Source organism: Seriola dumerili, unplaced genomic scaffold (genome assembly GCF_002260705.1).
Source record: "Seriola dumerili isolate Sdu_G_001 unplaced genomic scaffold, Sdu_1.0 BDQW01000493.1, whole genome shotgun sequence".
NCBI classification, from domain to species: Eukaryota; Metazoa; Chordata; class Actinopteri; order Carangiformes; family Carangidae; genus Seriola; species Seriola dumerili.
Genome location: NW_019174748.1, coordinates 1,188,566 through 1,199,204, shown reverse-complemented (window position 1 = coordinate 1,199,204; position 10,639 = coordinate 1,188,566). Strand labels below are relative to the sequence as shown.

General features: G+C 42.8%; 1 protein-coding gene across 1 annotated transcript; it reads left to right on the top strand.

Annotated features, from left to right (window-relative positions):
- Positions 1–319: 319 nt before the first annotated feature.
- LOC111235444 (prosaposin receptor GPR37L1-like) lies at positions 320–10,175 on the top strand. The gene is made up of 4 exons (XM_022763909.1): positions 320–1,580; positions 4,442–4,750; positions 5,598–5,969; positions 6,730–10,175. The coding sequence occupies exons 1-4, from the start codon at positions 864–866 to the stop codon at positions 6,901–6,903; spliced, it is 1,572 nt and encodes a 523-aa protein (XP_022619630.1). The 5' UTR covers positions 320–863; the 3' UTR covers positions 6,904–10,175.
- The last annotated feature ends 464 nt before the right edge of the window (positions 10,176–10,639 follow it).

Genomic DNA, 10,639 nt, shown 5'->3' with positions numbered 1-10,639 from the left:
AGAACTGAGAGTGTTTAAGTTGTGTGTGTGTGCATGTGTGTGTGAGTGTGCGTGCGTGAGAGCCGAAAAGAGCAAAAGAAAGTATGCATGCATGATTGTGCAGACAAATGTGTGAGCTTGTGTGTGTGCCAACCTTGTTTGTATGCTTGTGTTTGTAGGCCTGTCAGTGTTTGTGTGTTTGTGTGTGTGTGTGTGTGTGTGTGTGTGTGTGTGTGTGTGTGTGTGTGTGTGTGTGTGTGTGTGTGTGTGTGTGTGTGTCCTGACAAAGGCTCCATCCAGCCATACTGCAGAGGGCTGCTTGTTCCCAGAGACCCTCAGAGCTCCAGGACGCCCAGTCTCTCTGCTGCCGGCAGTCCAGACACAGCAGCCCCGACGCGGACCCTCACCCTGCTGGCCCCCCTCCTCCTGGAGCTCCAGCACACCTGTTTGGATTATACTAATGGATGGGAAAAACAAAGTTGAGTTTTAAATTGGGAAAGTTTTGATGGTTCAGAGTTTGAAGAGAGAAGTCTGAGAAGAAAAGAGAAGACCTTCATATTGTCTGGACTACAAATTCATAAAAACTCTAGTAAAAATCTGCCACTTTGAGGTAAATCTACCAAAATTGTCCAGGAATTGTTGACTTTAATGAACAAATTATCGCCTGCATTTTCCAGGATTTTGGAACAAGATCGGACACTTTGCTGATCTCAAACTGATCATTTTGTTCCTGAATATTTGGGACGTTTTGGAAACATTGCCGGAATTGTACTGGAGCATTGCACCGAGTGCTGTCGTCACATCTTTTAAAGCACGGAAACAACCAATAGTGAACGTATCTGGTTTGAATTTAAGAGGAATCTTTCACATTTAGAATCTGCGTCATGGCTCTGTCTATCAGTCTGTGGCTGTGTCTGTGCCTGCCACTGCTCTTCACGGATGCAAAGAGCGTTGGGCAACATGACAGTCAGCGCGATACTGTTGATAAACCTCATGTCAAATTGGAACCCCTTTGGACCACCAAGCAGCTCAAAGCTCGGGAAGACACCTACATCCCGGACCAAAGCCTCCCCCTCCCGGAGATGTTGGATCTAGACGTAGAACAGCACCGCCGCCTGGCCCGTGGTGCTGATGAGGAGGAGCAGCAGTCCACCTTCAGCCAGTCCTTCGAGAACGACTCAGTGACGCCACCGCAGGTCACTGAATTCCACAATGTGACAAGAGTGCCAGCAGAGGGCGGTGGTAATGATGATACCGATAATGATGATGTAAATCTCCATGGAAACACCTCCAGTCCAAACCACGACACACCAGGACTCTTCAACCCGTTCTACCCGCTGGTAGAGAGCTCGTACGCGGCCTATGCCGTCCTGTTCCTGGCTGGCCTGGTGCTGGCGGTGGGTGTGGTGGGAAACATGGCGGTGATGTGCATTGTCTGGAACAACTACTACATGAGGTCCGCCTGGAACTACCTGTTAGCCAGCATGGCATTCTGGGACTTCTTGGTCCTGGTGCTCTGCCTCCCTGTGGTGGTCCTAAATCAGCTCTCCCATAGGCGGATTCTGGGTGACATCACCTGCCGTATGGTGCCTTATATGGAGGTGGGTGGGGCGTATGCTAAGATGGGAGGGAGTCACTGTGATTGCTTGAAATTGTTCTTTTATGTTTTTCTGCAGTCCCCAAGGCTGCAGTTTCAGGACATTCAGGATCACAGTCCTAAAACCACATTTCTAAGATGATAGTTTTTTGCTATAGGACCACCTAGTGACCTGGTTAGGGTAAACATTAGCGTTGTCCTACAGACAAGTTCAGAGCATCCTGGGTTTCCGGTACGCTGGCAGTGTCACAGGTCTGCAGAAACATGCTAGTCTTCCTTTTGGTTCCGTCATATAAACACTCAATGATGCTCATGTGTACTGGGAGAAAAACTGACATCTGGTCCTAAAGGTGGCGCTAGAGGAAAATGTAAAGGGTCGATCTTCTGGAGAGCATGAAGGTGTTCGGAATTGGAAAGAATTGTAAGACTTTGCTATTCTTTGTGCAAGGAAAGATTTAGTCCTGATATTGGCGCTTGAGGAAAGATCGGGAGTTGTTAGGAGGGTGATCATCAAGACTCCATTTATTAATATTTTATGTTAACTGTGAGCCCAAGTAAGATATTAAAGCTATCATGTGCACACAAGATTTAAAAAAAAAAAGATAATTCAGGACTCTGGGGGCCCCATAGGAATTGGGATCAGGAAAACTGGTTTAACAGGTGTAAATGGAGCTGAAGAATTAACACGCAATGGATTGTCCCGATGGTCTGACTTGCACTGTGATCAGAAGTCAGGTGTAAACATCTGCACAGTTTGGACATGTAAGAAATTTGAAATTGAAACCCCACTTGACTCCTCCTCTTCTTGTTGTCTCAAGCTGCCCGTCAAAATAAAACCTTCAGACAGAGTACAGCTGAGACAGAAGTCTCACTTCAGGAGACTAAAGACCTGTGGTCAGATGTCATTATCTAGATCCAGATCACAGGGGGAGATGAGGTCCAGATGGATTTACCAAACCTTCCTATTCTTTATCTCATGCTCATGCAAAATTAATTGTTGTTGTTTTTTTTTGTTAGTTTTTTTTTTTTTGAAGGTGCACAAATACAGTTTGTGTGTTTGTTTGTTTACATGTTGTGTTCTTGGCATGTTGCTGCCACCAAGTGTCAATCAGAGGAGTAGCATGAAACATGCATTGTGCATGTGCATGTGAACGTAGGCCACAAAATGAAAGAAACGGGCATTTGCCATATAATTGCTCCACGGTGTCACTATATGTCAAACAGGACCTAAACTGACAAATCTGTTTCATTTGGTGTCTGTCAGTTTGGAGGTTTTGGAAATCAAACTGCCCACAGCAGAGACTGAAGCTGGTCCTCATTGAGAGTCAGTTGCCATGGTAACCTGTTACCAAGTCTACAGGAATGTCCTGCTGCTGCTTTCATGGCTTGACAGGAACAAATTTGGGGTGGAAATGTGCTTGTATGATTTGTAACCCTGTCTCTGGCGGCCATATTGGAGGTCTGAGCGGACATGATTAGTCTGTTTGAGGTCTTCCGCAGAGTCAGTCAGGCAGACAGACAGGCGTAGAGTTGCTGAAAGGTGTATTTTTTCTTCTTTTAATTGAGCTAGCTAACAGTTTCCTCCTGCTTCCAGTCTTTGTGCTAAGCTAGGCTGAACGGGTCCTGGATCTGTCTGTACTGGACAAATAGCAATAAAGCTGAAATCTGGGTGTTTCATTAAGAGTCCCAGTGAGTCTCTGTATTTTACTGAGCAGGTTTCCAGAGTGAGCATGTGGAAATGTATTCATCAACACAAAAGGCATATTAACAGATTACATGTAGTCACTTTACTAAACTCCATCTACAATTAATCACTTCAGGTGGATCAGATATCTGATTTTGGATTTTAAAATCCAAGAAGCATTCAAGGCGGACTGAAATATGATTGTGCAAACCACAAGACTCCAGATATCCATGATCTGTCTCCTCTGTCCTTGTGAAAAAAGGTAAAATGACTATGAAATTAGTAATTGTTCTGTCTCATTAGAGCAACAAGGAAAAAATGCTCCAGTCATTTCAACACACACAATCAAATACAAAGAGCTTTAATCTGATCCCTGATCAGTTCAACCCCTGAATGATCTTTGTCTCACTCGTGGTTGAGGAAATTCTTCTTCTAGTGTTTTTTTCAGTTTCCAAACAGCTTCAGTTGCATTATCACCTCCGTCTGGACGGGAGGAGAACCGACCCTGGTTTACACAGAACTAACAAAGATGTAATCAAATCAAATTGTTGATCTAACCAACAGAAATACAGATTTCTGCCTGATTGTAACTGTGGCCAATGTTTAGGAGGCAGCCTTCAGCCTTTAGGCAGTCATATTTTAGACTGACTCCCTAGAACCAATGCAGCCATTTGGTGTTGGAGATATGTTGTTCAATCACAATAAACATTTAAATTTAGTTATGTTACATGTCTGATGATACTTTATGAATCATACTTTGGTTTAAGCAGCAACAGAATGATAACATACTACTGACAAACGTAAAACAAACGAGACACAGCATGTTAATCGATGAGCTTTATGCTGTAAGTAACTTTAGACAGATGCAATTGTTTCCCCCTGCTTTCAGCCATTGTGCTAAACTAAGCTAAGCTAAGCTAAACACATCCTGATTCCAGCCCTGCACTGAACTCTGACATGAGGCTGAGCCATCTGAGCATCTCATTTTCACAGACAGGAGAATAAGAGGATTTACCTAAAACATTAAATTGTTGAATCATAGTAATCAGTTTAGTGCTCTGAGGAAATAACAGCTTTGGATTTTCAATTTTCAGCAAATGTTTTTCACTTTGAGAAACTATTTGATGAAACTGAAAAACAGCTTTACTCACAGATGTATGTTCTCCTCCTCCTCTCCACAGATAGTGTCTCTGGGCATCACCTCCTTCACCCTGTGCGCTCTGGGTATCGATCGTTTCCACGCCGCCACCTCCTCGTCCCAGCCGAAGGCCCGGCGGGTGGAGCGCTGCCGCTCGGTGCTGCTGAAGCTGCTGCTGGTGTGGCTCGCCGCTCTGCTGCTGTCCAGCCCCGAGATCTTCCTGTGGCAGCTCAGCCAGGCTGTGTCCCCCTCCACCGGCCGGCTGGTGGACTCCTGCACCATCACCCCATCCTCTCCCCTTTCCCTCTACCTACCTGACTCCCTCCACTCCCTGCTACTCAGGTATCACCAGGTGAGTCTCTGCTCTGTCCATCTAACTATACGACCACTTGATCACACCTTTAGGGTTAATTTTTTACTCATGCGACTTTAGACAGTCAGACTCTGCTGTACTCCTCTGTCTACCATAAGGAGCCAAAGGGCAACACTCACAAGTACATGATGATGATGACGCATGTTAAAACGTCAATATGCACCATGTTGGGGGCAGTGGTGGCCTAACGTTGAGAGAGGGAGGTTTGTGACAGGTGTAGGGATTGAACTGGTGATCTTTAGTCACAAGCATCCTTCTTGTACCTCAACCTCTTGATGGGTCATCATGAATCAACCTGGTTAGTGGTCAGATCAGCATGGTTTGATTCTGGACAAGCAGGATAAATCTGGATGGAATTTAGTGAACAAGTGACCATTGGATCAGACTGCTGCATTGTTTCTAAAAGTCTCATTTTCGCCGGTCCAGACTACAATACAACCTTGGAGTTTTCAAACTAAAACGGGTCCAGCAGAGGTTCCATACGTCTTAGGGTTGTCTAGACGCCAGGAGTAAACAGCAAAAGTGATGTGTTTTAAAACTAAAAAGTATCAGTGTGGATGAGAGATTCTAGATGTTGGTTAGGAGACTTTTTCAGTTAATTACCCGGCCTTACTGTCTTTCATCTCTTTTTGCAAAGCACAAAAAGTCTAATGAAGCTACGCAAAACTGGGCTAGTACAGCAAAGTACCACAAGAAAGTATTACAAAAAAGGGCAAACTTCCATTAATAAAGGAGCTTAAATATTATCACACACCACCAAGTATGATTGTGTTTCCATGTCATGTAATCAGATTACTTCTGTACTGTCTACCTGTCTTTGTTTCAGGGGCGTATGTGGTGGTGTTTCGGCTGCTACTTCTGCCTCCCTGTCCTCTTCACCATCCTCTGCCAGCTCGCCACCCGCAACGTCAACAGTGATTACAGCTCCGCCCAAAAGCAGCGTAACCAGGACGACCGCTCCTCCAATCAGAAGCGTCAGCAGCACCAGGCGGTGGAGCGACAGCTAAACTGCACGCTGTTAGCATTAGCTGTGGTCTATGGCATATGCGCACTGCCCGAACATGTCTGCAACATCACGCTGGCCTACACGCACATTACCGTCTCTGAAGACACAGCCGCCATGCTGGCTCTGCTACATCACTTCCTGTTGTTCTTCAAGTCATCTGTGACACCGGTGCTGCTGCTCTGCCTCTGTAAGGTAGGTCAGACGGTTAATGGTTCACCATATCAGTCCAGACACATCAGGCAGGATCTGTCAATCACTCTTACTTGGCCCAAACCCCAACACCTGCAATGTTTATGAGCAAAAGGGGTCCCAAAAAACTCAATTAATACCAAAGACCACCTGAAAATCTCAACATTCATTTCTTTGTGGGGTCTCAAAAATGAAGGCCACAGTACCCACTGTAGCCATTATACTTTTCTTATTCATTATACAATTACTGCTATTAACACTACTACTGGTTCAATTAGCCCTGCAACAGACAGAACATACTACTGACTCTGATATGTCAAGGCTGTACGAACAGCAGTGTGTTTGCTTACTGTTGTTTGTACTGAAGTGGACTTGAATGCCAATGTGACCGCTTAGCTTAGGAAAAGAGTGAATCTTTGAATTATACTGATCAAAGTGATTTGAATCAGCTATTTTTTTGTGATTCACACCTGTACCTGTAAAGACATGGTTACAGCACATAACTTCCCCTCAAAGCAAAACCCAAATGTGTTTTTTACATTTCTAAAACGTCCGCAGGTTTATCTCTGACTTATTGTGCATTGTTCTCGTGCAGAATTTTAAAGACACATTTTGTGGACTGAGATACCAAAAGTGGGTATGGTTCAGACCTGATAGTCAGATAACAAAAGTGGGGGAATAGCAGTTAACCAACACTCAGTGATGTTGTCATACTTTAATTAAGCTGCTGTGGTCAGAGACTAGAGATGTTGCTGTGTTTCAGGCTCTCGGTCAGGCCTTCATGGACTGCTGCTGCTGCTGCTGTCAGGAGTGTCAGCCAAACACGACTCAAGGCTCGCCAGGCTCCGCCCAGGTCAAACTGAAGGCAGCCAATGAGACATCCATCTTGTTCGACAAGGCTAAAGACACGTCGGCTATCTTGTCCATCTCCAGCTAGAGCCATGGGTCCCTCTTTAACTATCAATTCATAATTTTCTCCTCCATAAATCCTGTCCATTCATTTCTTCTTTTTTTACTTCCTTCATTTTTCTTAAGTGGTCAGTTTCCCTTCTCCTCCTTCTACATATTCTTTCCATCCATACTTTTCTCTCTCTTCCAGAACACTCAATCATTATCTCTCTTTCTGTCCTCTCCTCCTCCTCCAGAGTTCTGTTTGTATGATATTCCTCTATGGACACTGTTACCCCTCCAGTTTCCTCTTTGTGCAGGAAATGAGGTTTAATCTGTAGTGAGATTAGAAAAGTTGCTGTACTTGCACAACCGGCTGTTGTAAAAGCAGGAGCCTGTTTCAGGGCACTCCCAGCGGACTCTTCCCTACAGCTTCCTGCCGTAACGTTCGTCAAGTATGATGGAAAAATCACAGGTTCAGAATAGACAGAAGACTCTGGATGTCCTGTTTTGGTTTCACTTAAGACGGATGTGAAGCTGAAGTTTAAATGTGTTTTATGGAAAAGCAGCAGCCTATACTATATACAAGGTTAGCTTGTTGCTGTGATCTGATGCTGCTTGAGCCAGGAGTGGACTTGATGTAGGGTTGGGTGTTAGTTTGAATCAAATCAATCAATCAAATCAAATAATCAAACTGATATTAAAAGTATTGAACTGAGTTCCACTGGAATTTATTACATCAGAAAAAAAATTCAAACGTGTAAAACAAAGACTATGTTCAGCTCATTGTTCAGTTTTTATTACAATTTGTTGGAAGTTATTAAATTGGATAATATTTTTTAAAATGTTAACACAATATGTTCACAGCAAATTCACATTAGCTTTATTGGCATGAATGTTAAAGTTACACTGTTGCCAAAGCTATATTACCTATAATCTGCTGACTTTCAGCAGAATTGTACCAACAAAAATATTGCATTAATGCCCAGCCCTAAATGAACATTTCTTGGAGATTAAGTTGCTGATGAGGCAGAAAGAAATCCATTGGCTGAGTTAAACCTCAGTGGGATTATTAAACTCAAGAGGCTTAAAAGACTGTGCAGTTGTTGCGTACTTGTGGCTTTGACTTGTTTTAGACTCACTATTGTTGGGGTCAAAGGACATGATGTCGGTCTTGTCCATGTTAGTAAGATTTCCATGAACTTCATGGTCCCCTTAGGATGATTCATCATTTTTTGGTGACCCCCTGACCTGTAATCTCACAGCCAATGGAGTAAAAAATGTACCTTTAATCACCAGTTTGGTCCACTACAAGGTCTGGTGAAAGATCAATGAAATTTAAAACTGATATCTTTCCATTTTGGTTATGAACTTTTTGTTACATCACGTACAGGTGGAGTCAGACTGGATTTCATCATCCCTGGCTAGTGGGCTACAAACAGCAGAGACAGTTTGTCTAGTGCCATCCTCAGGACAAACATTTCTAGATCCTCCACTGGTGACACTAAGATTATAGAAATCATCACTATGTTGTTTGTTGTGTTGAACACTTTAATATTGTGGCTGTTATGAACCATGCAGCATCTAGAGGACAAGTGGGGCTTTAGATTGAAGGTGGAAGGTTGGTAAGACCTTGTAAAGCTAAGATGAATTATGTGCTAATGAGTCGACTCCATCTTTTCTGCCTCCAAAGCAGCTTTGGCTTCAAGAAATTTTCCCACGTGGAAGAATTTGATCACACTGTGATCCCAGACATGAATGTAAGTACCTGTATGAAGATAAATCAAGGCATTTTTGAAAGGTTTGAAGTAATTGTTATGAGTTCTCTTTCTGTTAAGGATATGGTGCTTAATTAAGCTACTAATCCAGTCAGGATGTTTCTAAAGATGAAGAAGGTGAAGTAAACAGGGCAGGGAGGAGATGTAGAGTATTTGAACAAGACTCGAACCCTCTCAGTATTGAGGTGGTCTCTTTGTACAGGAAATTAAACTGTGTAGGAAGTTGTTAATTAATGTCTTTAGCACAGTGCTTTCACTGTCCAACTCAAACAACTAGAACAAATGAAGAAACAGTTGATATGAATGTAGCTCATTTTAATGCTAGATGTTTGACTAATTACATCTTTGTATGAAGGGAAGTGAGATAGTCATTCTTTTATGTCACGAGAACATCTATGCCTTTATAATATTCAGTTTCACAGTGTTAAAGTCATGGTATTATAATGTGTGTCAGAGCCGACTGTGCCTTAGCATCAACTCAGCCCTCAGCCCCAGATGGTCAGTCTTGAACACAGAAGACTGAACACCAGCCAGTAGCAACTAGTCAGACTAACTTTACTTTCACACTATGAGCAGATCCTTCAAACTGCTGCTATAAGAGAGAAAACTGCTTGTACAGTATGTCAGGATCTGTAGCTACACATTTTCAACAAAACTCAGAGGTGTTAATTACATGGACGAACGTATCTTTAATACCGAATTGTCAAGCTGAACCGACAGAGCGTCACTGTTCAAAATCAAACTATATATATATCTGATCTGTTCCTATTTAAAATTCAGCCTTCTGCATCCCTCCAAGTTTTCTTTGCTAACAGAGAAAAACAAGTGGAAAATCACAGCACTAAACCATCACATTTTGGATTCGACACCGTACAGGGGTAAGACTGTTTACTTACTTTATAATAGTAACCGTAAATTCTACATTGAGTGGAGAATTATGCTGCGGGAGTTAACCATGTTCAAATTAATTCAACCAAATTACGTTGGTTTGAATTTGTCAAACATGATTTTTTGAAAACACAACAGTGAACCAGGTGGAGCTGGAAGGTAGAGTTTGGAAATCTAACCAACACTACACAAAAATTAGCAAAAGAAAAATGACAGGGGAATGTTGTGGATTTCTTATTAAAGTCACATATTAGTAAAAATAAACAAACTTTTTATTATTCCCCTTTTGGCTTCATTTCATTACCCATATTATAGCTAATCCTAATGAAAAATGGAAATAAGATAAATTTATCTTCTATATTTGGTCCTGTTGAGAAAACTGAAGTTTGCTGTCTCCCAATTCAAGGGCCACATCCTTTGGGAGACAGGGCCTACACAGACGTGGCCCTTCGTGACCGTCGTAGACCACTGAGACTGAACTGAAATGAGATGGTTTTACCTACGGAGGATTTTCGCTTTACATCCCCAGCTGCGTTTGCCCTTACCATTGCGTCGCAAAGAGTGGCTCCTGTTGCCTAACAACCTTGACAACACGTACCTTTTTCTTTTTTACTTGGTTTTAACAGTTGTACCGTTTGCTGTTAAACAGAGCTGAAACCCAATACTTACATTTAAAATTGTAATCCTCAGGCTCTCTGTGTTGTTGTTGTGCTGGCATATTATTTTCATCACCAGTGCGCAATAAATCTTAGGATAGGTCGGGCCACAAAGGATCAACACGTTGGAGCCTTCAATGCCCAGGAAAAGATGACGCATTTCTCGGCTGCTTTTAAAAGAGCCTTTGAAATGGGACAGCCTAATCACCAGCTGTGACGTAATTGGTTTTCAAATGCAGCCTCTGAAGGATGTGGCCCTTGAACTGGGACACAGCTGTTGTTCATAAAGTGAGACAAGTCAGTGACAGTAGATTTTACCAAACCTCATATAATAATGCACAGACCGTACAGACTGTTCATTCAACTGGTTTACATTGATAGGGCAATGCTGCTGTGAGACTGATCATGTTTTCATACAGATAGTGAATATGTTTGTGTCCCGTTTTGCAGCCGAACCTTCACA

What these genes read in the sequence shown, in the direction of transcription:
- LOC111235444 (XM_022763909.1), top strand. Translation starts at nt 864, where the DNA reads ATGGCTCTGTCTATCAGTCTGTGGCTGTGTCTGTGCCTGCCACTGCTC. An exon ending in TGCTACTCAGGTATCACCAG is followed by an intron (nt 4,751 to 5,597) that starts GTGAGTCTCTGC and finishes TCTTTGTTTCAG; the next exon opens with GGGCGTATGTGGTGGTGTTT. An exon ending in TGCTGCTCTGCCTCTGTAAG is followed by an intron (nt 5,970 to 6,729) that starts GTAGGTCAGACG and finishes GCTGTGTTTCAG; the next exon opens with GCTCTCGGTCAGGCCTTCAT.